Genomic DNA, 27,494 nt, shown 5'->3' with positions numbered 1-27,494 from the left:
AGCCCCGCAGTGTGTGGGGGCGGAGCTCGGGTTTAGCGATGGGGAGGGAGGGGGGTCGTGGGGGAGGCGGAGTCTCGGCAGTCCTGGCAGGGCCGCCATTTTTGCAAAGGGAAAAGAGACTGGGTTTGAGGGGATCTAATTTCTAAAAGTCGCCGTTGACTAGGGCACAGTTTTTAACGGTTTCCAATTGATTTGTAGAGAAATTAGAGTCAACGCGTAGAACAAGAGGCAAAGGATTTCTCACAGGAGAGGACTCCTTAGAGGACACGCTTTAATACAAACATTTTAAAGCTTTGCTGGGGATCCGCAGTGTGTGGACAGAAGTATTGTTTTGGTTGTGGAAGCTGTGTGGAAAGCGACGGGGGTCTTACCCAGGTCCCCTTATTCGCTATTCAGATCCTGCAGAGTGGACATAAAACGGTAAGTAAACTGCATTGAGTGGTAGTTGTAGGGTGAGCACAAATCCGACCTGAAAAGCTATTGTTGGCTTTAGTTAGCTGGCTAGGCACATCATGCTGATGCTGGCTAACGTAGTTGTAGTATCAGCTTAGGTTAGCTTGCTAGCTAGCTGATGAACACCGTTAGTTTAGGGTCTGTACGTGTTCAGTCCTTTTTCGTTCATATTTCCCTTAATCAGAAGTTGAAAACAGCCAGCTAGATGACGTAAGTTTCCAATGTAAGTGTCAAGTTGGCAAGCGTGACGCCAGGAGACCACTTGCTAGCTAGCGCATGCTACTAGCTCAAATTAGCTTGACTCAGACCGAGCAGAGCTCTGACTTTTCGTTGATCGTGAAGCAATAAACGAGATGTCTTACAAAGTTATCGGGTACATATTATTCACAGGTGGGAGTGATCAAGGTAGTTATTTGCTACATAGTCGAAGCACCCTTAACACCAAATACACAGTAACGTTGTGGGTAACGAAAGACGAAAACGCTGCAATTAGATTAATGCCTGTCCCATAGCCTACTGTCTTCGCTACAGCATACACACTCAGTCAATAACAGTTAACATTGCCAGTAGTGAACTTGTCCTTTAAAAATGTGTCATGATATTATTGTTCGCATGTTGAATCAATATAAGTCGAGCCAGAGGGGGACTCAGTTGATGTTTAGTTTGACACAGTGACACTGCGGGCCATATTGCGCACGGTTTCATCCGTTTTAGTGTAAATAGTGTGACCTCCTGATATAACGCTACCCGCGTTATTTCCAGTCAGTTAATTTGCTTTACATTAGCTCAGGTGCTTGTAGCTGTCAGCAAACGCGCCACTTCTTTAAGGGTCGCTTCTGTTACTCAAATACAGTGTTTGCAACAGCCACCCAGCATGAACAACAGCACAATTAGCCTCAGTTATTACAAACTTGAATTTGTCGTGGTGACTCCCATCCTGCTCACCCAGAGCACGGGACATTATTTCCGTTCAGCGAAATTTCATACAATGCCGCCGTTCAAAGGCAGAAAACAATGAGCTTTTACATGCATGTAAACAGAGACATGAAGACATTTAGTCTGATACGTCCTAGCCAACTTAAAGCCACAGCAGTTGTAAAAATAGCTTAAATGCCAAGCTACATTGCGCAGTAATCTCATAGGCTACCGAGCCTTTATAAAATCGCAGTTATGACAAGAATAGATCCCATATCAGGCGAGGCACGGATGTCTGCTGTTTTGTTATAATCAGACTTAAAAGTACATATCGCGATCACTTAATTTAGATTCAGGGTGTATTGGGTTCAAATGCTGCATGCGTGGGGGAGGGGATGTTCCATTTGGGCATCTCGCCCCAGTCATACAATTTGTAACTCCATCTCGATTGGCAACCCCAGCCATGCTGAACGATACTGTCGCAGTTGGTTGTTTTACGTGGCCTGACACAAATCACCGTCTGAATGTGCAGTCGGCTTTGGTTTGCCCGGAGCACTTATCTCTCAACGCTGATATTGTCGCTGTTTCCTGTCAGTGACGAGCCAAGCATTAATCCACTTCTTTCGTGTCGGAGCTAGCTTACTTTGCTAGCTTGGACTCACTACGCATTATGCCGTTAGCTCCCGTTGGTCACAGCTAGCTTTGTACGTTACTTTTCACGGCTATTTTTAGCCTTTTATTTACGGCCCATCATTAACAGGCATAGCTGTGTTAAACGTTGCCTTTTTCGCTTATAAAGTCAAAGTAAAGGCTGTACGAGTTTCAATTGCCTCCCTAGTTCCGAGTGCCATTACATTTAGCCTGCTACATTTCCAGAAGCCATTGCTGGCCATAATTGCTAGCCGATTAGCTTACTTGCTTTGCTTTCGACGAATTCACCAAAAACCCTAATGGTAACAACATAGAGACTGTACCGACAGAGTGATACTTAAGGTAGAGTGTGTGAGAGAGGCGATTGAATGCATTCTTGGGGATTTTTCTTCCCATGGCGAGGCTCCCCTGGCCACACGATTGTTTCGCCGTCCCGAGAAAAGCGCTATGAAAATGGCGACAGCACCAGGGTGTTGTGGTAACATAATAGCAACGTTGTACCCTCCACACCCCTATCGGCAGGACTGACTGCAGCGCCGACATACTCTCTGGGAAGCAACTACACAGCACATGATTTTTATTTTAGTTGAGGTTAGGCATAACAATAACGCCAAACAGTCCGGATCATGTCTCGGTTATACTGCGCTTTTTTGGCTTGTCATAGTAACGATCGCCGATGCTTTTGTGTCTATTCCCAAAACGATTGACATAGTATCCCTGTAACATGCGTCACGGCTTACGCTATTGCTTGTGTTTCGTATTGTAATGTTGGATATTGGGACATGAGGTTTATTGTCATTGCAAATTAGACAGAAGAAATACCAAAAAGAGCTTTTTCATGCACTTTTAATAGCATATTCATGGTGGTACACAAACACAACTCTTTGTCAAGATAGAGCTAATGCAGACTTGTTCTTTTGCTACACATCACCTCCCTGAAATCATATTTACTAAGTTAAAATCATTCGGTTTGTTTGCATTTCCTCTTTACTGTATTCCATTTGTTGTCTTTAGTATGATAGAAATACACAATATTTTATTGAAACACACTGCATGACTAATAGTGGATTATAAATAGGATTTTTAATGTAGGTTAAGATGATTGATGTTTGATGCTTGTGGTGAGAAATCAGTTGAATTGGCTACTTAAGAGATAACCCAACTTTATTTAGATGGAAAATCAGTTCTGGTAAAGATCTTTAAACGCTGGGGATGTCCCCGTCAGTGTCTGATATTTATATTTTCTAAGGTAATATTATAGCCTACAGTGACACAGTACATAGCCTTCATAATGATAAAACAAAATCTGAATCATGGCAGATACTAATCTTCAGGCTGCCTCTGCACAATCCTATATAATACGATAGATTTAAACTGTGTTTATCAGTGCTGTAGGGCAGGCCATGGATGTTCCCTATGTAGGCTTCATTTTACCAGATCTATTGGGACAGTTTGTCATTGTGTTTTGTTTTTTTTTAAAACCATGATACCATCTAATAATAAAAATGAAATGAATTTAGGGGACCAGATCAAAGCTAGTTTCTGGGATAGTGTTTTCAAGCCCGTCGTCTCACACTAAGTCCTGTGATGTTGTGGCACAGCTGTCCTTTCCTCTGTGTCACCCTGTGGGACAAACCCTGGCACTTTGTTTAGCTCAAATGCCCGTTCATGACTATTGCCAAGCAGTGTTTTTTTTCCTCTCCTTTCCTCCTGATAATTTAATTGTAAGTAGAATGAAGAGAAGTAAAATTTCAAAGTTGCTGAAGTACACTGAATCTTCATTATGGTTACATCATAGTTAAAACTTTCAGCACCATAAATGTGATTTCAAGTGTTTGTAAATAGCTGTGTAGCTGTTCTGTGAAGATGGTGTGTGGCTGCCAACCTCGGTGTGACCCGACAGTGTTAGACCAATAAATGTATCATACAGAGGTGCCTGTTTGACTAAAGCATCTGTCAGTAGCACAAGTAGTGCATGACACAGGCCTTCAATCCCCAGCAACCATGCCATGTGAAATAGGCAGGCGAAAGAGTCAGTTTCAAGTCGCTGTATCATTATCCACATCCTAAACACCCCAAAACACTCGAATGGCTCGTATAGCTTCTGTCCATTCAAGGTCAGTGTCGTCATAATTAAGCACAGCTGCCTGTGGATATGGTTCACATAGTAGTAAGTGGCAAAGGGTATTGTATTCTGTGGAGGGTTTATTACTGCTAGCTGTGTGAGAGGGCCCTACAGTGCTTAATCACTCTCTGCTACACAATACACACAATTCCCAGCCATCTTGTCCTTCTTTGTAAAAGAGCAGAGGCCTTCCTGATACCATCCCCCTCCCTCTGTCTATATGATATTAACACTGAACGTGTTAAATACCTGTCTGTCTGTGTGTCTGGTTGCCTTGTGCAGCAAAGTGTGTGTTTGCTTGCTGTGTTGACAGAGATGGTGACGGGAGGTGAGCTGCCACTCCCCCTCTGCCATAGGGACAGAGCACTCTGGCGGGCAGCGAAGAGTCACAGCAGTCTCAGATGACACACCTTTCCTCTCAACTTAACCCCTTGACAGACTTTCAGACACACACACACACGATCAAATAGCCACAAGCTGAGGACAAAACTATTTCATATTTCAGTTTGCTCAGCAGAGAGACCGAGAGACTAGAAAGAACTCAAGCAGGTGCACAGGAAGTCTTGGTGTATTGACGTATTGATAGGGCAGATGAAGGCCACAGCCTCATCAGCTTTCCCTCGTATTTGGAAGAGCTCCCCTTGTTATTGTGCTCTTCCCTGTCTCCAGACAATAAACTTACACCCCTGAAACAGAAGCACGTCTGTGTAGGTGAAGTGTGTGTCTCTGTAAATACACACCTCACCATGTGGGGCTTAGCCGTGTGGTTGGCCTGGTCTCCAGTGATCTCACTTGTGTGGTACCCAGACCCTGAGAGACCCAGAGACAAAGCCGCCTGGCTCCAGGGCCCTGCACAGTCACATGGTATCCCAGCTGGGAGGAGAAGCCAGGGCTCAGGTGACCTGTTTTTGTGCTGCTAGCTGGGCCGTAACAGATCCCTCTTTAAACTCGCAAGTTGCCTTCCCAACAGGTGGCTTCAGGGCTGGGGCTGCTGAGGCTGCAGCCCTACTCCACCTCCCTAACCTTCTTCCTGTTGCTGTGCCAGTGTTACAATAGCATTCATGGGTAGTGGCACAAGGCAGGATGGGCTGAATAAAGAGGGAATGTGCCATCAATGTCAGTGATGTAACGCCACTGCGGTCCAGGCGTGAAATTGATCCTCGAACACAGCTGTAATGGGACCTGAGTGGCTCTTACTGTTCTTTTGCCCTGTAGGTGCTGAGTAGCCTCTCCCCATTTTTCTCTGGACACGCACGCATAGCTCACATTTTGGTCAGCTGCACATTGCATTCACCAAATACTGCAATTAGCTGCCAGCTGCATATGTGCCTGTTTGAATCTCCGATATACGAGATATCTCTCCAGGACCAAAGAGACAAAATCCTATCGGTTTCCACAAGCTCCGACATACAGATGAAGATGCAGCTTGATTTGAATTGGTTTGTTTGATGTAATGCATACCTGTGTAATTTGCAAATTTTTAAAGGAACTTGCCCTCGACCACACAGAGCTTGGCTGTGATACTCTGTAAGCGAGAGGGAGATTGTGCGCTAGGGGTTCTCTTGAACAGACATTACTCAGACTACAGGAGGGCTGCCCCAGCGTTGCTGCCAGACCCCGTTCCAACTAACTCGCTCGCTCCCTGGCTGTTTGAACTGAGCGCAGACGATGTTGTTTTTACTTCTACCCTTCAGATGCTGCATCAGGTCCATAGTATATCTCTCATATTATCACATCACACAGTTTCCCAATATCACATCCATGTACAAAGCCTCTAAGCAGATAACACATTCCCAGGTGTGTACCAGTCCTGTTGTGATGCACTTTGAAGTGGCCCACAGTGAAATAGATGTGTAATGTAGCCGTGAAAACCTCCCAGTTTTACTGTCGTTGATGTTTCTCCATCAGTGCTGCACTGCTGGCCCTTAGCCTTTATTGTTTACTAGTTAGTTAATTATGAGACATGAACACTGCAACACAGCTGTCTCCTTATCATCTGACTCCTGAGTGGACTGATCTTTTTAGTCTAATGAGGTACTGGCTTGCACTCCACAACACAGGTCCTATTGTGGCCACAAAAACCGCTTGTGTGGACATTCGCATCCATATCCCCTGCTGTATTGATGTATGACTTCACCTTCAGTGCTCGAGTGCAGAGGGAGCTCTGGCAGCCATGGGCACACTGATTTATGAAGGACGGGGCAGATGCAGCGTGTTCCACTGTGGGCACCACAAAAAAGAGGACCAGGCCTACATTCCATCTGGGTCATGCTTCCTGTGTATGACTGTATTTGTATGAGTTTGTTTTATCCGTTTATAAGCTGAGTCACTGCAGCCAGCTATGAGGATGGTGTGAAGTCACATCAGCTTGGCAGGGGGGCTGTGGGATTCAGTTGGAATCCCTCATTTTCTCTTGCTCCTCCTACTTATCGAAAAACATAATCTGCTGAGACTTGGCTGCGAAAAACAAGAATGAAAACACTCGCACACAGAGCAGTGGTAATAAACTGAGGAGAGAGGAAAGCTGTTGTCTGTAGCGGCGTGGTTTGAGCGCGATGGTGTGGGTTTTCCCTCACTGACTTCAGTGCGGTTCAGTCTTAAAAGGATAGTTATTCCCCACACAATGACGTGACTGTGTCCCCTGGCTGAGGGAGGGAAGGAGGAGAGAGGAGAGACTGGGTTACGCTATGTGCTCCACTCTGCCACCCAGAGTCCACCCAGGTTTAGGCTGTGTAGCGTCACTGTCAGACAGACCCCTTGTACACCTCCCCCACCCCACTGCCCTCTGAAATGGAGGGGATGTGGATGATTTCTAAAGCTCCCTACAGCTCAAGGAAATCTGTTCAGTGAGCGCGTGAAAAGTGAACACTTCGAGAGGAATGGACCGCACAGTAGACTAATACCACGTCCATCCAGTGGCTTGTCTCGCTGTTGTCCACTTTCACGCCATTTCTTTCTACGTCTGTGTCCCTCCTCCTGTACTCACCCTCCCTTGTGCTTGTTCCCCATTTTCCCCACCCCTCGCTCCTCTCATGTGTTTCCATAACAGCAGTGGATTTGGCCAAAGGTGGCTTTAAATGGTCTCTCCCTGCCTCCTTGTAATTAGGAACTGTGTCTGCGACACTCCCCTTCCCCTTCGCTCTGCGTTACTGTCTCAGGTTTATTTAGGAAATGCACAGAGGAGGGAGAGAAATCCGGCTGGGCGGGGTGACTGGGCACAGGAAAGGGGGGGTGGTGTGTTTTTTTTTTTCTTTCTTTTTTCTTTCCCTTTCTTTGGCTGCATTTCTCCAGGGTGATGGACGGCTCTTCTAGAGGAAGTAGGAGGAGCAGGCAGAGGCAGTCACTGCGCAGCGCAGATTTAGTCAGGAATGCTGCTGTACTGTACTTGTTTTTCTTTTTTCCCACCCGCCTTTTGTCAGTCTTGACTGTGTCTGGCTGCAGCGCAGTGCACGTATGGTTGCGCACAGCTCTGAGCCTCCTTCTGGAGAGGAATGTTTGAAAGGACGGGGCAAGGGGTTATCGTGTGTGTGTGTGTTTGTGTTGGGGGGGCTATATGTGTGTGAACGTGAGCTTGTATGTGCATTCCTTAGTAGTGACAGCAGGACTCCTTGGATGAAGCATAGACATACAGGCTGCTTTGGAAGGAAGCTCTTTCCCAGTTCTGAAACATACTGGGCCTCTCAGATCATACAGTCTGTGTCATTTCAGGGTTTTTGGCAAGCTCTCCTGTCCTTGTTGAAAGAATGTTCTGGTTACATCAATTTCCATCATGAAATGCCCCTGCCGGTGATGTAGCCCTGCTGTTTCACCCAATCATTCCACATACAATCGGAAGAATCAGAAGAGAATTTGGAAGGTGATCCCATCAGTCGCCTTGGCTGACACACATACATGCACAGGGGTCTTCTTCCTCCTATTAATTAGCCCTGGAGCGGACAGCTGTCATGTCTATGAGCCTCTCACCAGTCCTGCTGGCTCAAATGGTGCATTTATGAGAATCCGTACCTGAAATTCCCCTCACCCCATTTAAAAGATCCTGTGTTGCATGTTCATCCCTGTAAAGTTTGTCAGGATTGGCAGCTAACCTGGGAATGAAATACAGCTTTCCTGGAGAGACAGTACATGTGTATAGACATGCATTTGTGTGAGTGTTTTAGACACTTAGGCCAGAAGGGGCTGAAACCTCACAGGCATGCAGAGACAGGTCTAGATGTGACGGTGTGTTATTGCTGGCTAAATATGCCCCTACTCGACACATAACACATCCCTGCTTTGTAACCCCTCTCCCATCTACTCCGCAAGCCGTGATCTGGGCCTTTGTTTGGCCCCAGTGAGCATGAGCAGGGCGGAGGTGTGACCTCCAGCCTATTTTGTCTCGGCATCTGTCCCTCCCACTAATCCCGCTTATCAACAGAGCTGTCTCTATCAGGGCAGCCACACTGACACATATGCTGTCTGGATTCACATCAGCCAGTGTATAATTTATTAGTCCAACCAACCTCTTACTTAGGGACCAAAGGGACACTACATTCATTGCCCGACACCTAATGTAGTTAATTATTGACGACTTGCTCTTACAGCAGCCTTTTCCATGTGAAACACCTAACGTAGCAATGATGGAAACATAAGCTTTCCTGTCTGCAGTGTTACACATTTTGTGTATGCGTCTTTTATTGGTACGAGTGTGTGTGAGTGCTTAGAATAGAGCAGTCCTCTTCAGTCGAAGGGGGAAAAAATGGCCTCTGTGTGTTGTTGCGTTTTCCTCCCTCCTTTCATGGCGGCTGGCTGCTCTGTGTTCTCGTGCTCCCCTTTGTGGGAGCTTTCTTACAGTGCAGCCGTCTGTAATCCTGGCAGATAATTTGTAGAGGTCGCTTTAGCGCAGTTCACAGCAGCAGCTCAGGCTTCACCTTACAATATCGTATCCTCTTGATTTTCATCAGTCGCTTACTCTGCTTGGTAGCTTTGTCAGAAGGGAAATTCCTGTCAAACACTGTTCTTGGTCTGAAAGTATGACTCATGCATTAACATGTGGTAGAAAAACCCCGTTACATTATAATTTCGGGTTTGCTAGACACTGCAGCCTTGCAAGTTCTTGCTATGAAAGAAATTCTGCGTTGTTGAGCTGATCATCAATTTATGCTGACAATGATGTTCCTACACAATACTAACAGATTTTTTGTTTGTTCCCTTTCCCTTTTGTTTTTCTTCATCTGCCTTTCCCTCTCCAACACCATGTTCAGGCCTTGTGGATGCACTTAGATGTCTGCAATGACTGCTGTGGCTGGCATGCCTCAGTGTTTTGGACTCCCATTCTCTGGACTCAGTAGGACAAGAACTGATCAGCAGAGAACGTCATGAGCATAGTCATCCCAGTAGGGGTGGACACAGCAGACGCCTCATACCTGGACATGGCTGCGGGCTCAGAGTGAGTAACACCGACAAACACACCAAACCTTCTCTGTTCACATGGTCTTTGCCCCCTCACCTCCTCATTTCTTTACCTTAGTCATTCTTATGCTCTATCTTTGGCCCTTGTTCTTGCTCAAAGTTAATTCTCAGTTTCACTCTGATTTATTTCCTTTTTCACTTCTCTCCAGTTTTCTACCTGCCACTTGTTTCGTCTCTCACCCCTCTTATTATTTGACACTTGACATGATGTTCCCTGTCCCCCTCTCCTTTAGTATTTTCCCGATCATGACCTCTATAATGGCTAAAAGCAGCTCTGTCATCTTTTTCTCAACTCTATGGCTTGATTCAATTCTCTTTTTCCACAATCACCTCCACTCCCACGTTTACAAAGTTACTGTTAATGGGAAAAGAATTGGCAGTCAATGGACGCAGGGCCCCTCTAGTGTCTGCTCTAATGGACCGTTCTGTCTTGCCATTGATTATGCTTGCACTCAACGATTGCTCATCACACAGACATTCTCAGCGTTCTCCTGTTAAATACGTCTGCCCATGTGAAACTGGCAGTAGGTCTGGAATGTAGATGCGCGTGTGTCGCCTGTGTTTATAACTAATTCTGTGACACGGACAGAAGTCCACAACGCGATTTTCCTTGATCCTTTTCTAATGCAATACCTAGATGTTTGCACATGTGTACACTGCATTGAGTCAGTAAAGCAGAAATGGTGCATGGAGCCATGGCAACAAGCCCCCTATTGCCCCTCCTCCCTGTTTTCTATCGTCTTGTGAAGGACATTGCCTTGGCTTTTTCTGGTCTAATAAATGAAGCAAGAGGTTCTCGTATGACTAAAGAATAACATACGTCATCAACTTATGGGGGGCTCCTGTCTCTTTAAAAGACAGAGAGCCATCCCCTCCCCATCAGAGCTGTTGCCGTGACAGCTTGTGTTGCCATGGTATCTGCCCCCCTCGTTTCCCTCTGCACTGCGCAGGGCCTGTTGCCATGGTCACTGGCCTGAGTGACAGGTGGCCCTCACATAGAAATGGCGTCTGAAACAGTCCCTGCGCGTCCCCCTGCCCCCCTCCTCCTCTCCACCGGGGGTAGGAGTAAGCCCCCTTGCCTTGACTCTCTCGCGCACCCTTTGTCCGTCCATGCTCTGCATCCGCTCGTCTGCTGCAGATTTATTCAAAAGCAGATAACAAGCTTGAAAGGGGCCTCCACCTGCTGCTGCGCAGGTCCCATCAGGACCAGAGGGACAGAGCGTAGCTGGACACACACACACACACACATACATCTCTGTGGTGTATTGTGTGTGCGCCAACAGAGTCTGGAATAGCGGGGCTGGCTACTCACCAGCGAAACAGCGTCACGTCCTCTCCACATCCCCCTGAAGTCTGCAGCAGCGTGACCAGCTGTTGGCTAATACAGTGTGTATGTCTCCACAGTGACACACAGAGCCCGGCGTGCGCGCACACGCTGACAGAATACGTAGTGTTGCCATGGCAGCAAGTGGGAGCTCTTCAGGAGTGAAGGCGTTGCCTCTGGCTGTTCAGTGATGCTCTTTTTCTCTCCTGCTGTTGATCTCTCCATTCTCCTCGTTTGTCCACTCTGCCTCCTAACCCTCTCTCAGCAGGTGTCTGCATTTTAAATGACATCTGTTCCTTGTTAAATACTCTTGATGTTTAAGAGCTATAAATAGAACGTACCTAGCTGCTACCTTAATTTTAACTTCCAGTCTCCTTACGTTCCTTGGGCTTTCTCCCACTCATCATCTCATTAATGTGCACGACGCAGGCCAAGTCGTTTATGTTTCTGCAGCCTTCCCACTTACATGTGCTCCAGCTCTCTAGTCCCTCCTTTCCACTTCCCAGCAGTGGGGACATGAAGGATTCAAACCTTCCAGCTTTGCACACTTATTCAAACGCACTTACTTCCTTCCCAGTGAACAGGCTGGCTCACTTGTTTGCCTTCTGTCTGTCTTTGACTGTCCCTGCCTTTTGTTGTGTGTCCCTTCTATCTAGTTGATTCACTGGTAGGTCAAACTAAAAGAGCGGAAAAGCCCAATTCTGATGTCTTAAACCTTTGAAAAAAATCCCCTTTTAACCAATGAATGATATGCCTTGACCAGATCTGTAATCTCTGTATTATAAAGTGTAGACTTTGTTCTGGTTAATTATTAATAGGAGAAAGTTAGTGAGCCTACTGCACTCTCTCAAGTATGAGCTTAAATTTTCCCTCTATCTTTTAACTCGGGCTCTTTCTGCTCACTTCAAATGATTGGATACTTTTTTTTTTCCTGTGTGGCAGTTAATCTGTTTTTCACTCATGCACACACACACCTTACCCTGGGTCCGCCTCCAGACCTCGTGCATGCACTTACGTTTTCACTTTGACAGTGAGTACTTGAGCGGCAACACACACAGGAAGTGTTGCACATTGCTCTTACGGCATGCAACAAGAGCAAGAAGGGCTGAGAAGGGCTTACGCAGGTACCGTATCACCACTCTACCTTTGGGCTCACTTTGAAAGGTGAAAGTTTAGGAGGAATGTTTAGAAGGAAAGGGAGGGGCAGATGGAAAAATGTGATAGTCTTTTATGTAAATTATATTACAATATTTCACTTGTGTTATTAATACAATACCCAGATACATAATTATAATCTATATCTCCAAATAGGGCTTGGTCTTTTTAGTGTACGTGATTTCTGAACAAGGCATTCTAAATATGTCAGTTTTGGAGGCGCAGTGTAAGCAAAGATGAGCAGTCTTCCATAGGCAGAAATGCTGCATGGCCTGTTCAGAGTCCCCATAGTCTTTTAGTCTTTTGTACCCATCTTACACTGTGTATACACAAGAGGCTGTCCAGTATGCTTAGTGTGCTTTTTCTCTGTGTTTTGTGCCTTGTACATGGAAACTTGTTGGCAGTGTCCCTCATGGAGTTAGTTGATGTAATACCTACCCCTCTTGATGGTTTTTCTATGTCTCTGACCTTGGAGTGGTTCTTCAGTCGGGGTTCTCAGAAAAGAGAGGATCAAGTGATGTTTTCACATTATTGAACCATAAACGCATGTGGATATCTATCACATGAATAGCTACCGCACCTTACCTTTACACTCCTCGCTTTATCTGAAGTGCTTCTTGCTTGTGATCAGTGTCTCCTCATATTTCCCCCTCTTCAGTTTTTCTTCACTCTTCATACCTGACTATCTTGTCTCCTGCCATTCATTTTTGCCAGTTCCACTTCCCTCTTCCTCCAGAGCCACCCTCTCAGCAACTGAAGAGTAGATTAATCATGTCATAATAAGGGTGCGATAGACTCAAACGGCCAAACAGGATCTCTACGTCTCTGCTGCTGCTGCTCTGTGATTCTGGGGAAAAGTGGTTCTACTGGTTTGGTATGAATGAGCTTGGGGGAAAAAAAAAGATTGCGTGTTTGTTTTGTGTGAGACAGCACGTTTCTCTTGCTTGTCTGCCTTTTGTAGATATGGGCTCCGGGGGGCAAACGTTATTTATTTTGACACATATCTCTGTTATTTGTCTGGCTCTCCCCTCCTTGTGGGTTGTGATGTGATTATATATAGGATAAGAACGCAGTGAAAGAGATCTGCTACACAAATTTTAGTTTAGAGGAGAAATCCCCTTTAGTGGAACTACTAACTCATCTGAGATGGGACCAAGAGCCCCAAACTACTCACTGCTTTTTTGTAAGGGGTCACAAGCCAAAATGGCAGGAAACCACTGCTTTAGTTTGGTATTTAGAAGCTTATTGGAGCAGCAGCAGTAAGATATTTAAATATATCTAGTAGCTGTAGCTGTGATGGAAATGTCATGATGTGAAAAGTAAAAAAGCAGAATATTTACCCCTGAACTAGAGTGCAATAGAAGTAGCACTAAATGCTTTGAATCTCAAGTGCCATTTTGAGGTACATGAGTAAATGTACTTAGTTACTCTCCTCCATTGGATGTGCAGTGGCCTCTTACTGCCCATGTCCCCCTGATGGGGTTACTGTACGGCATGCATCCACGTTCTTGCCTTTACACCTCTCTGCTACCAGGCGTAGCTACATTACTTCCCTGCTAAGCAGGCCGACGCACACACACTTCCTCACACTGTGTGTGAGAAACGATTACTCTATGTAACCTTGCTAACTAAATGTTTCAGTATGCAGTAATGTGCTTCCTTTGTTTGTGCTGCTGTCCAGCAGACCAGAGTCGGTGGAGGCCAGCCCTGTGGTGGTGGAAAAGTCCAGCTACCCACACCAGATCTACAGCAGCAGTTCTCACCATTCCCACAGTTATATTGGCCTGCCTTACGCTGTGAGTACACACACACACACCCTGCTTCCTCTCACCCTGTTACAAATAACCTACATACCTTAGGCCCTCCCTCTCTGTTAATCAGTGTGCAACATGACTAGCTGCTATTTAGGCTGAAATAGAACAATTGTTATGGTACAAAATGCCAAACATTTGATTGCTTCTCAATTATGAGAGTTGTTGGTTTTTTTTTGTCTTACATAATTGTAAATGTAATCTTTTTTTGTTTTTTTTGACTGTTGATCCGACAAAGCAAGACATTTGATGACATCAATTTTGGCTCTAGGAAATTGTGATGGCTTTTTTCAGCTGTTTTCTCATGTTGACCAAATGATTAACTGATTAATTAATTAAAAACAACTGTCAGATTAATCGATCTCCAGCCTTTTATTCAGCTGGTCCTTTCCCTCACTTGCATGCTACATATTTTGGTAATTTTACTTTGAGTTGTCGCTTTGCTAAACAGTCGTTTTACTTACACCCCATGACTCCTGTCTACCATCCCTCCATCAGGACCATAACTATGGGGCGCGGCCCCCACCTACGCCACCGGCCTCCCCTCCCCCCTCCATGCTGATCCGACAAGGAGAGGGGGGGCTGTTTGTTCCAGGGGGCCAGGACGAAGCGTCCAGGGGCACCACGCTCAGCACCTCAGAGGATGGCAGCTACGGGGCTGACATCACCCGCTGCATCTGTGGCTTCACCCACGATGACGGCTACATGATCTGTTGTGACAAGTGCAGGTGAGAGCCAAGTCCCTACTTCAATGTTTACCACTTCTTTTTTTATGACTCGGGCTACTGTTCCTCCTGTGGCCTAAACCTTTCATTAACGATGAAGGACTTCAAAGTTTATTAAAAATCTGTTTGCTATGATTTTTTTAAAGTGCCTGGCAGCATATAGACTGCATGGGCATCGACAGGCAGAACATTCCTGAGACCTACCTGTGTGAACGCTGCCAACCACGACACCTGGATAGAGAGAGAGCCATCCTGCTGCAGACCCGGAAACGAGAATGTTTGTCTGGTAAGCAAGACTATGCAGATGGATACATAAGCCCTAGTCTGTAGACTTTACAGGCCCTGCTTTAGACCATAAAGTTTAAGTTTCTCTCTTAAAAGTATATACAGTTACAGTCACATGAACATAAACTTGAATAAAATACATAGAGATGGTTGTTACTTAGAGAGCAGCATTCCCCTGAGTATGTTATGAGCGGTTAGAAGTTTTCTTTGTGAGCCCATAGATAGATCTTTCAGTTCTGCTTTCACTGGCTTCCTTGCTGCAGTAAATGGCAAGCTTGTCAGTGAACAGAGCAGGTTGTAGGCTGTGTGAGGGTACAGCCTCCTCCCCCTGCAGGCCAAGGAAATTTCACTCAGGCTGAGCCTGGGACACAGTGACACCTGCTGGACAAGAAGCAAACAAATGTTTTTTGAATCTATGCCATAACATGCCTCAAATTCCATTATTTGAACTTGGCTAGCTCTTTTTTAGCCTGCAGCAGCTGTAGCTTTTTATAGCTTTGTTCAGTGCTCTCCTCATAATAACTAACATGTATTTGTTTGCTTATTCAGATGGGGACACCAGTGCTACAGAGAGTGGAGATGAGGTGCCACTAGAGCTCTACTCTACCTTCCAACACACGCCTACCACCATCACCCTGACCACTGGGCGCCTTGGCAATAAGCAGGCTGATAAAAAACGCAAAAAGAGTGGTGATAAAGAGCCTCCAGCATCCTCTGCCCGAGCTAAGAAGGTCTGTTTTGACTACATTATTTAGAATGAAAGCAGTCAAAGCATATTTTTGTATTTTGTGCTTTAACTTCAATTAACGTTAAAGCTGTAATTTCTTTACTACTCTGACAGGCTTTCCGAGAGGGTTCCAGAAAATCCTCTAGAGTTAAGGTAAAAACTCCCAGAATAAAAACACACACTGTGTCTTGAGTACTGTTTTTGTCTTCTGTCAGAACTTGAACCATATGTAACAACAACTGTACTGTTTTTTTTTTTTCTTCTTCAGGGTGCAGCTCCAGAGCAAGAGCCAACAGAGCACCCGTCTCTGTGGGAGAACAAGATCAAGACGTGGATGGAGCGTTACGAGGAGGCCAGCAGCAATCAGTACAGTGAGGACGTCCAGGTCCTGTTGCGTGTGAAAGAGCAAGGCGACGGCAAGAGCCTGGCGTACAACACGCACCCTGCCTCTTTCAAACCCCCCGTGGAGGTATAAACCTGTATACACACTGTTTACCTAAGCGTGAAGCACATTCATCTACTGCAGTAGGATTTCTGTGTAATTTGATGTATGGCCTGTCCAGGGTCTGTGCTCATGTCTGACTTTCTTTCTCTTCCAGAGTCAAGTTCAGAAGAACAAGAAGATCCTCAAGGCGGTGCGAGACTTGGCCCCAGACTCCCTCATCATTGAGTACAGGGGAAAGTTCATGCTTCGACAGCAGTTTGAGGCCAATGGATACTTCTTCAAGAGGTCAGGATGCTAGTCCCTTATTTAAAGAATTTCTCCTTGGACTTGTTTCTCATGAATGTGAACATTGCCGCTTTTTATTATGCAGGTCAAACAAATTAACCAGTATCAATGGCTGTGGGAACTTGGCATGGACAGCTATGCAGTAGTAGTTCATGACATTGTGGTGGTTTTGTGGGAATTCTTAACTCACTTGTTTGCCCTTTCAGGCCATACCCATTTGTGTTATTTTATTCTAAATTTGACGGACTGGAGATGTGTGTGGACGCACGCAGCTTCGGCAATGAAGCACGCTTCATCCGTCGCTCCTGCACCCCTAATTCTGAAGTAAGTCAACAACCCAAAGAGACTGAATGAACAGATTAAGCTTGTCTGTTTTAAGCCCTTGCATTTCTCTGTATTCGTCCACCACTAATCTTCTCTAATGTTTTGCGTAACCCCCTCAGGTGCGGCACGTCGTTGAGGATGGCATGCTTCATTTATACATCTACTCGTTAAGGCCTATCACCAAGGGCACAGAGATCACCATTGGTTTTGATTTTGACTATGGCAGCTGGTGAGTAATAAGGAGTAAACGAAACAAGTAACAAGGGACGATCATTTTCACCTTCTAACTTCATATTTAGATATCTCCTCCTTCTCTTATGTGTCTGCCTCTTCTTTTAATATTTGCAGTAAATACAAGGTGGACTGTGCCTGTGTGAAGGGGAACCAGGAGTGCCCGGTGCTAAAGCACAACCTAGAGCCCACAGAGAACCTGGGCTCTGGAGGCAGACGGCGAGGTAGTCGCAAGGACAAGGAGACGGTCCGGGATGATCAGGGCCAGAACCAGAACATGGGTTTGGACGGCGAGGGGAAGAGCAAGAGTGTAGGCGACGGCAAGCAGAGGAAACTCTCTCCTCTCCGCCTCTCTATCTCAAACAACCAGGCAAGATTACACTTTTATAAACGTCACACTAAACACACCCAATCTCGCTCTACTTTAACACTTCATATGTTACATGTTTAGACTTTGTCTACTACAGCAAATTTTTTTGTTAATTTACATATACCCGTGTAGACCATGCATGCAATTTGGTTTGATCTTTGTGAAATGTTATGTGCATGTGTTTTCCATTGTTAGTCACTCTTTGTTACTATACATCCTCTTTAGTTCCCTCTTTTTCCCCATCATCCCTTTATGCATTCACCTTTGCCCCCTCAACTAATAATTTGACGACACAGTTCAGATTTTTTCATTGCACAAGACACTTTGTGCCACTTGTCCGGTAGAGAGATGTCGCACCCTTTTGTGCAGGCGCTCATGTCTAACACAGTCAGAGAATGGCATTTCTTTTGGATGTTTTAACAACAACAGAATTTCTTTGTCTCCTCTGTCCGTTCGGGAAAAGCGGTTTCCACTTGCCACGGCCAAGCCAAATCGTTCGAAATTGGATTCATTCAGGATTTTGAAATCAGCTAAATGTTTGTGTCAAGGTGTATTTGAAAATGTAGGGCTTCGACATTTACAAGTCAGCCCAGTGTGTCACAGAGCTTAAGGTGAACGAGGTGAGACTGCGGTTTAGACATCCATGATTGTACAAGCATTTTGCGATTTGTGTCACAGTTGTAAGGAAGAAAGGTGAGATCAGATGTCCCAACAAAGGAGATAAAATGTCATTGCTATTACAACCATACGGTCACACTGAAGGCAGGGCACAATATGTCAGGTGCTTATTGGTGCTGGTGCAGCTCATGAGTGGGCTCAAAGTTACAGTGAGGCGCACATATAGATTCATTAACCAGTAAGACCAAAGACAAGTTGTGATCAGGTGTGTTTTGTGCACAGACTGGTCACTAAACTCAGGCAGAGGTACTTCCCTCATATATTTCAGATAACTGCCCCTACCCCCTCCCTCCCCTCGCCTCCCCTCTCCTGTACTCTTACCTGTCTCCCTCTAGTCTGTAGTCAGACTGACTGATCAGCCATGATAAAGCGCCATACCCCGCTCTCCCCTCTTACAGGATCCTGAGTTATATGAGGATCTAGAAGACAAAACCTCCGTTAGCAATGAAGTAGAGATGGAGTCAGAGGAGCAGATTGCAGAGAGGAGGAGGAAGATGGTAAGTGTGCCAAGCTAGGGGGCTACAGCTTCTTTTTTTTTTGCCATGCAGCCACCCAGCAGAAAGAGCGAAAATAAAAATAAAACTGTCCCCTGCTGCTCTGGGTGTGGACTTAACTATTTGTCTGCTAAGGGGGCTGTGGCTTGGATAGGAGCAGCTGTCCTCTACCTCCCTTCCAAAAAACTACCCTCCTCTTCATCACTCATCTACTTCTAGTGTTCCCACAACTATCGATGCCCCTGTTGCTGCATTGCTCCATCCTATTTGTTTTTTTCTCCCTCCTTCAGCTTTGACTTCCCTCTTCTTCACAGCACTGAAGCTTTGTGCTTGCTTGTCATTATGCGGTGACATTTATTTCCCTCATTTGTTGCCTTTTTTTCCTCCAGCATATGAGAACATTAATTGGTCTCTAGTGCTACATGCCCGTTTACAACACCATCTCCTGTCAGTGGGAACAATCTATCGTGTTGTGTCACCATGCAGGCCGAGCTGAGATTGTCCCCCAGTGTGCATTATAGGTTGAGTATAGCTCTCCTCACCTCCATTGCGGCTAGTTTGAAATGTTCAATTACTGGTTCAACCACTCTTTTCCCTGCCAAACAGCCTTATGTCCCTGAGAGATCAAACCCACATACACACAGCCGAGAACGACTAAACTATACACTGACACACACACACACACACACACACACACTCTGGAAATTACCCTGCAGTCAGCTTCATTTCACACGACGGACCCAAGGTGCAAAGTGCTGAGTCATCTTTGGCCAACGTACAGCTCTGCTAATCGGCCAGAGAGGGATAGATAGTTGAAGAGGGGGAGGGGGGAGGCAGATAGGGAGCGAGGAGTGGCTGCAGAGGGTAGAGCCTTGTTGCCAGGGCCATATTGACTTTGGGAGATCCAATAGGCTGTTTTCTATGGAGTGTGGCCCGAGAGAGAGCTCTGCTGCTGGAGCAAAGAAGTTTGCATTCACAAACTGATGATCACAAATGTATGTAGGTGTATTATAAATCCATGCCATGACAAAGTGCGGGGTAGATAACACTGGCGTGTGCTGGCATGATATTCTGCCTACTCAAACAAGAGCCCCTATTGTTTGAAAAGGCAACTTTGCCCATTTGTGTAATGTCCCCTGACCAGTATTTGCTTGCATTTAGGTGTGGTGTTTTGTGCTTAAAGTCTGTGTTTTACATGTAAGGCAAATTTTAAAGTTGAAGTTGTTTTTTGGATCCATTAGCTGTTATTAATGTCATTTTGCTGCTCCTTGAGCATTGTGGGGGGGCTGGGCCTGGACCCAAACCCAGTTGACATTGGGTGAGAGACAGGTTACATCCTGAGTAAGTCGCCAGTCAATCACGTGGTTAACACATGACGACGGACAATTCACTCACACATTCACAACCGCTGGCAATGTAGAGTTGCCAGTTAACCGAGGAGCTAGTTTTTAACTTAATTCAAAAAAGGTGCTTAGGAAACATCGCGCCTGTCAGTGTATTTTGCGTCATTTCAGGTTGTCTTCTGATTGGTTAGTTTGTAGATGTGGAACATCACATTGTGAGAACGTTGCATCTTTATATTGTAGAATATTACCAACACCTACAGTACGTGAGACAATCCAATTTTGTACCAACAGAGAGTCAGGGAGTCACTAGTCTAGCTCTGTCCAGTGCTTGTGAAGCCTTGCTTAGGGGGGGGACATGTCTCATCTAAACCGGGCTGTCTCTTTATTGAACATTCAGGCCAACCCAGCGGAGCAGTCCCATCTCCCTGTGGGGGCAGCTTCCAGCTGGAAGGGACTGAAACACAAGGAGGTAAACTTGACCCATACATAGCCAACCCTACTCCACCCATCTGCCAGCCTCCCCACCCCCAAAGCTCCCAGAGGTGACTGACTTACAAGCGTACTAACTGTCCCGTCTTTATAAACACCTGTCTTCAGCCTGACCTACACAGAAATATGTCTGTTGTCTCAGAATGTTTGTGGATTGAATATCTTTTCAAAGGGGTGTTCTGACTGAAGGTGGAGCTCTTTGTTTGGGTATTTGTGGTGGAGGTGGAGCTGGGGAAATTTGTGGCACAAATATGCACACAGGAGCACTTTAGATACCCTCCTGGTTTGTCAGGGTTTAATTATAAAGCACTACGCAAATGCAGTCCATTTACCATTTACATCCTCTCACATTGCTCCTGTCTGACGTTTTCCTTTTTTTGTTTGTCTTATTGTAAAAGCAAACGGTCACTCGTACAGCTTTTCCTTCACACGGCACTCTGCACTCAGCTAGATCGGCTTTCGCTGCATATCTCACTTTAACCCGTTGTATCGCTACCTTTGGGTGTCTGTGGGAGACTAGTACCCCATGGGCTAATGTCTCTGCTTTCTCCTCTTCTCCGTCACCCCTCCTCCAAACCCCACTTCTGTCTCGCTGCAGACACGAGAGGAAAGGAAGATGGAGGCCATTCTACAAGCCTTCGCTCGAATGGAGAAGAGGGAGAAACGCAGGGAGCAGGCGTTGGAAAGAATCGGTAGCGTCAAGACAGAGGTCGGGGGCCGCAGTGACATCAAGGAGGAGCCTCCAGCCACGCCAGAGACGGCAGATTCTCCGGCTGTCATGCAGGTGAGGGCATGGAGACAAAAATTGGACTAGACTACAGAATCCCTTTTCATTTCAAAACAATCAATGAAAACTACTAATCAGATTTTGAAGAGATTGATGTCAATCGCTCTTATGTACCAGAATTTTCAAACTATCCATCAAGAATAATTTGTGACTACTCAGCACTTTTCTTCATTTCAACAAGTTGAAATAGTCTACTGTCTGTCTCATAGCCACTTCTGGAGGTGAAAGAGGAGCCAGGATTAAAGCCGGCCAAGGTCAAAGGCTCGAGGAACAGGAAAAGTTTCTCAAGGAACCGCACGCACATTGGCCAACAGCGCCGGCGAGCTCGCACCATCAGCACCTGTTCTGACTTGCCACCTGGCTCTCCAATTGAGTCTCTGGAGCCTCTTCCCAGTGAAGCCCCTGAGGGAGAGATGCCCACTGCACCAGAGCCTGAGGCTATCCCTTCCCAAGCACCAGACACCAGCCCTCCACACAGCAGCTCACCTGCACCTGACAGAACCCGCACTGGGAGCAAGAACTTCAAAACTAAAAAGGTACGGCCATATTACTCTTTCTGCTTAGCAATTGTGCGGTTGTTGGAAACTCACACATATCTGTTTTGGTTTTTTTTGTAATTGAATTGCTTCAGCAAATGTATGGGATGTATTGGAAACTCTACTGATTGTCAAATAGTCTGATGAATCTTTTCAAACTCGTCCATAGCACTTTGTGAGTGAGTGGGTGGGGGAGAAGCAGCAGGACCGTGGTGCAGTACGAACCCCAGAGCCGGCCCCAGAGAGGCCGCTGAGAATAAGCAGTGATCCTGAGGTACTCGCCACACAGCTAAACGCTCTACCAGGGATGGCCTGCTCTCCACAGGTCTACAGCACGCCCAAACACTACGTCCGCTTCTCGTCCCCATTCCTGGCCAACCGCAGCCCCACCACTCCTGGAGTCCCCACTGGGAGACGGCGTTCCAGGGAGCTGCCAGAAACGCCTCCAACCACTGGCTCCTGCAAGAAGGTACTGCCTTAGAAACACATCTGCTTGGCTTTGTTACTTGTGGACATAATGTACATCCAGCCACAACAAGGCCATCAGTATTTGCTTCTATAGTTGAGGTACTGAACCTCTACTCTTTCATGCAGCGATGGTTGAAGCAGGCTCTAGAGGAGGAAGGCTCCACCAGCCCAGCCAGACGACCGAGCCTCCTCATGCCCTGTGAGGGTCCTCTCAGCCCCTCCATTAATGGAGACTCTGACAGCCCTCTACCCTACAATGGCACCTGCTCACTACCAGGTGGGTCCTTGGAGAGCTGCATAGGCAGCACTCAACAACAACATTGTTGTCTGACCACTCACATTTCAAAATGAGTGTTTTCCAGGCTGAAAACAAAGATTTGAACTGCCCAGGGTTGGACTAGATTGTTCCATTAATTTTCCCATAATAATGGGATGTTCAGATTAACAACAACCCATATTTCTACCGACAGAGTTGCCCACACCTTTGAAAAAGCGACGGTTGAGTCCGTTAGATGCCTGTATGTCCGAGAGCTCGACACCCTACGGCTCCCCTTGTGCCACTCCCACCAGGGCAGACCAATCGGACACACCCTCAACCCCCATCTTACTGGCTACCCCACCGCGACCTCGAACAGAGGAGCCAAGTACAGAGCCCCCACCCAGCACCCCAATACAGACACTTAATGCCCCTCAGGAGGTAAGGCCATATAAATGGAAAGCACATGGAGGTTGCACATTTATTCACATGAGAAAAGTGACTAAGTCTGCTCTTTACACAGAGTGACTCTTCAGTAGAGAACTCCCCAGAGGTCAGCCGGAAACCCAGTGTACAAGAGGTGAGTGAAGGACATATGTCTGTCTCACGACGTGCTTTTCAAGATGACTGATGGAGCCACTGTGTCTGAGAAATTTGATGTTTAACTAGTGAGATGAATTTTGTTCTTATGTCCTGACTGTGGTGATGGTGTTGTTTATTACGACAGTCCCCTGATGTTGATTCCTCCCTCCTCTCCTAGGCCGATCGTCCTCCTTCGTTGGTCTCCTCTCCCGGCGTCAGGGCTCCCAGTTCAGACGGGCTCCCTGCAGAAGCCAAGGTGTCGGTTCCTGAGAGTCCACAGCCTCCAGCTGCTGAGTCTGTGGACTGTGGCGAGGACAGAGCTGATGGTGGGGTTGTAGAAGGCTGCAGTGAGGCTCCCTCATCTGCAGAAACATGTGCTTCCTCTTTTACTGGCTGGATTAAAAGCCCAGACAGAGGCCTGACTGGACCAGCTGGCCTGAATTTCTCTCCAGTCAACTCAAACCTAAGGGACCTCACCCCCTCGCACACCCTGGAGCCTCTGGCAGCTCCCTTCAGGCCTGAAGCTGCAGCTGGGGCTGCAGCAGGGTCCACAGCAGGGCCAGTGTCATTGGTTGCCTCTCAGGCCCCCTTCAGTGAGGGCCAGGGGCCGCTCTTTTACCCCTGCTCCGAGGAGGGAGGCTCACTCGGCTTCTCACGCTCACTGAACGGGGATGGTGCTGGTGACGGAGGGTCAGCGCAGAACCCCCCACAGAAGAAAAAGGTGAGAGCAGTACGATTGATATTGAGCTGTTTATATTTTCTTGATTAACTGTTGCAATGTTGATTTTAACACTTGTGGTCTGTGTAGCAGTAAATGGCAGAAAGACTTAGTAAAAAGAAAAGGGAAATGACGAATACAAGATGTGGTTTTACAAAGAAACTCATGCATTTCATGCAAAAAATAATGGATTATTAATGAGTCTGAGAAGTCAAGAAACACAATTTTAGAATTGTAGTACACTTTATGTCCGTCTGTTAGAGGCATCGTGGTCTAAACCTGAACTGTTCTGGGTTTTAGGATTTCAAGAGATTCACCAACTAACGCTGCTCTTTGTGTCAGTTACTGTCAAATGATGCCCTCTGCTGGTGCAATGTAAGACATGCTCTTTGTTCATAAATCACATTGCTGTCCTGGTTTCTTCATCTTCTCAGGTTTCCCTACTAGAATACAGGAAACGTCAGCGTGAAGCTCGTCGCAGTGGCTCCAAGACCGAGTGCAGCTCTCCTGTCTCCATCGTGCCACCTTTGTCAGTGGACGCCTTTCCCGTTGCGCTAGAGACCACCAGTGAGCCCCCTCTCCCCCCTGCTCCCATAGCTCTCTGCAACGCCACCACTGTAAAAGAGCTCCAGACAAGTGAGGAGCTAGAGACACCCGGAGAGAAAGGGGAGAAGGAAGGAGGAGAAGGACAGTGGTATGTGCCATCAAAACTACTTTTACCTAAAACATTAATGACCCTTTGTTAATATTGAGTTCCATACATTTTGCGCTCTCAACTCTTGTTTTAAGTTAATTCAATGTCTTAAACAAATTCTATATGTAGAATGATGGTGTATTCATGTCAGCTTATGTAGCATATAGTAGTATAACTTGTATGTACCGCACCACTCGGTGTTTTCCGACTAGGAATTAGATTTGGATGATCCTGATGTTTTCTGACTGTTTCCTTTTAGGACGTCGTCCACTTCTGTAGAGCAGGCCCGAGAACGCAGCTACCACAGAGCTCTGCTGCTCAGCAAAGACAAAGACACAGGTAAGAACAATGATAAAGACTTCCACGTTAAAGCAACAGTTCAACAGTTTGAGTAATAAGCTTATTGCCTTATTCTTACAGGAGTTAGATGAGAACAGATACCACTACCAAGAACATGTCCAGGACATAGTCTCGTAAAACCTCAACGTGTCATTTTTACGCTTTTGTACGGATGATCAAACAAAGTATGAAGAGTTAATTAGTAAGGTTTAGAGGTGCTAATAGGTAGATTTTAGCTGTTTCTCTCTGTTTGCAGTATTTATGCTAAGCTAAGCTAAGAATCCCTCTGCTCACAGCAGTGGTATCAAAACTCGGCAAGTTTTTTTACATATTCATTTTTCTTTCTGTAATATTGTTTTTCTCTCTTTTTAGATGGTGAGACAGAAGGTGGTGACACACCTGCATTGAGAGACTGCCCATCTCCAAGTCTTCAGAAGACCCCAACCCACATGGTAAGTCAACATTACCCACATGATGGAGATCAGACTAGTCTCAGCGAGTTACCAACAAGTTGTTTGACTTTTCCTCTTCTTTCCCTCATAGCCCTGCTCTCCTGGTCCTCTCACTCAGCCTCCCACTCGCCCACAAAAGGAGGAGGATGGCGACAGTCAGCCTCGAACGCCAAATTCAACCAGTCAGCCACCGAGCAAGCCTGCAGGACCCAAGCCGGCTCCTCTGACCCCCACAAAGCTGCATCCCACCCCGTTACCCTCCTCTCCCGTCCACTACCCCGGACCCTCCCTCCTGCACTCTCCCAAGCCTCAGCCTCAGGGCTCTCCCTACCGCAGCCAGAGGGCGCTGTTCTCTGCTCAGCCTCAGAACCAACCCCAGCCCCAGGCTCAGACTGGTCCAGCTCCTTTCCCCCAGTATAATTCACAGAGTGCTCCCCCACCACCTCCCCCTCCTCCCCCGGCACCGCCAGCCTCCACAGCATACTTTCCCAGCCAGAGCCCCTCACCTGCTGGACCTTTCCCTGGGTTTAAACCTGCCGTCACACCCCCGTACCCTCCTGGTTCTCAGCCGCTGATGCAGACTCTTCCCCACAGCGTGCACTATCAGAGCTCAGCTGCTCCACCGCCGCCGCCTCCTCCACCCCCACACACGATGCCCGGCCCCACCCTGCTGCACGTCAACCTGCAGCCTCCTCCCATCCAGCAGCACCAGCTCATGTTGAACACTGCCCCTCCTCCGCCTCCTCCCCCGCAGGGCCAGTCCTCCCAGCAGCAGCAGCCTCCCACTGGCAGCACCTTGCTGTCACTCACCCCTCCTCCACCTCCTCCGCCACCTCCCCCTGCCCCTTCGACCAACGCCCCAATGCAGCCCCACCACTTTCAGAACTTAGGGGGTTTTCAGCCGGCGTTGCTGCACCCAGGCGCCACCGCCAACCCTTCAGTGCCCCCATCTACGTACCCCCCACCCCTTCAGCAGACTGGACTGCCTCCACCTCCCCCTCCTCCTCCCCAACAGACTCAACAAGGTCAGGCCCAGGCTGCTGCCTCCCAGATGCCTTCTGGGACTCGTGGAGCTCCTGCGTCCTCGGCCCCCTTCCACAGCTCGGGGTACCTGAGCACAGGGTGGCACTGACCGCCCTCTGTGCTGTCGGGCCCCCGGCAGCCCCTGAGAACTCAGCCTGAGAGGGGCCTGTACCATAAGCTGTAGATATGTTTTCTATGTACCTGAACACATGGCCAGTGGAAAAACAGCTGATTGTGGGATACACGGATACTTTTTAAAAAAACAAAAACAAGGACATAAAATTTTAGAAAAAAAAGGACAGTTAAATCTTCAAGGCGAACTGTATGAAAATGAAGATGGACGATGACCCCGGTGCTCATAGCCCTCTCTCTGGCCTTCTTTTGTTTTTATATATCCTTCCTGTGATGGAGAGGAAAGCTCTCTGTTCTGTGTCTTGTTTGGACTCCCGTTGTAAGGCCCCGCACTTTGTTTATCAATGGACATTCCAGCCTATACCCCCCCCCCCCCCCCCCCCCCCTCCTCCTCCCTCCTATTCCTCGTCCTCCTTTGTCAGTTATTCCTTTTTACTTCCTCCTCTCTCGTCTGTTGTCGGCTCTCTACACCATTTATTTGTTTTAATCTAGTGGCTCATTATAGCAAAGAGAAAGCTTTTTGTATAGAGAAAAAAAACACAATTATTTTTTTTATTCCTCTGTCTAACAACAAATATCTGTTCACCGCTGCAGATTCAGAAAAGACCCATTTCTGGGAGCCTGCCTCACCGCCCCAGGAGGCTGCACTCGTGTGTATGGGTGTGTGTGTATGTTATTGGGTGTGAAGGAGTATGGCTGCTTAGAGGAGATGTGTGTGTGTGTGTGTGCGTGCGCGTGCGCGTGTGTGTGTGTGTGCGTGCGTGCGCGTGTGTTTGACATTATGTGTGTATCGAGTGCTTGTAGTCTTCTGAGGTAGGCAGAGTGGTCTTGCCCACAGGTCAGACGTTAGCGGTTTATTTTTGAATATCAATGGTTATTTGTAGAAAGTGTAATTTAATGTATAGGTGGTTACTTCAGCTTTCACCAGGAACAGGTTGTAAATATTCGCTTCTTTTCTTTTCTATGCTTGTACAATTCGCTCCCATCCCATTTTGAAATATGGTTGTACATATGAACGCTCTTCTTGGCAAAGCTGAATGTTTCTGTGACTGTAGCATTATTATTTTTTTTTTTTTCCCTCTCTGGACTCTTCAACTTTGTCTTTTTTTATTATTTGTGTGTGTGAGTGTATGTTTGTGTGGAGGGGAGAGACTCACAGACACTGCACTGGTTGGCTATTTTCATGGTTCATTATAATAAATCACTGTAATGACAGTTTTATACAA

General features: G+C 46.8%; 1 protein-coding gene across 1 annotated transcript; it reads left to right on the top strand.

Annotated features, from left to right (window-relative positions):
* Positions 1-120: 120 nt before the first annotated feature.
* Positions 121-27,494, top strand: kmt2e (lysine (K)-specific methyltransferase 2E). The gene is made up of 25 exons (XM_070853518.1): positions 121-420; positions 9,385-9,569; positions 13,756-13,867; positions 14,381-14,610; positions 14,754-14,893; positions 15,442-15,623; positions 15,734-15,772; positions 15,888-16,088; positions 16,219-16,349; positions 16,556-16,673; positions 16,793-16,902; positions 17,022-17,274; positions 18,351-18,449; positions 20,190-20,261; positions 20,880-21,065; positions 21,278-21,604; positions 21,774-22,073; positions 22,199-22,349; positions 22,543-22,769; positions 22,852-22,908; positions 23,089-23,631; positions 24,063-24,322; positions 24,582-24,661; positions 25,034-25,113; positions 25,205-27,494. Exons 2-25 carry the CDS (start codon positions 9,499-9,501, stop codon positions 26,243-26,245), a joined length of 5,010 nt encoding a protein of 1,669 aa, XP_070709619.1. The 5' UTR covers positions 121-420; positions 9,385-9,498; the 3' UTR covers positions 26,246-27,494.

Source organism: Pempheris klunzingeri, chromosome 22 (assembly GCF_042242105.1).
Source record: "Pempheris klunzingeri isolate RE-2024b chromosome 22, fPemKlu1.hap1, whole genome shotgun sequence".
Taxonomy (NCBI): Eukaryota; Metazoa; Chordata; class Actinopteri; order Acropomatiformes; family Pempheridae; genus Pempheris; species Pempheris klunzingeri.
The sequence above is the reverse complement of the archived record's forward strand: the minus strand, read 5'-3'. Positions and strand labels throughout refer to the sequence as shown.

Excerpts from the sequence above, each read along its gene's own strand:
- kmt2e (XM_070853518.1), top strand. The coding sequence starts at position 9,499 with ATGAGCATAGTCATCCCAGTAGGGGTGGACACAGCAGACGCCTCATAC. Across the intron at positions 20,262-20,879 it reads AGGGACTGAAACACAAGGAG|ACACGAGAGGAAAGGAAGAT; the intron begins GTAAACTTGACC and ends GTCTCGCTGCAG. Across the intron at positions 24,662-25,033 it reads CAGCAAAGACAAAGACACAG|ATGGTGAGACAGAAGGTGGT; the intron begins GTAAGAACAATG and ends CTCTCTTTTTAG.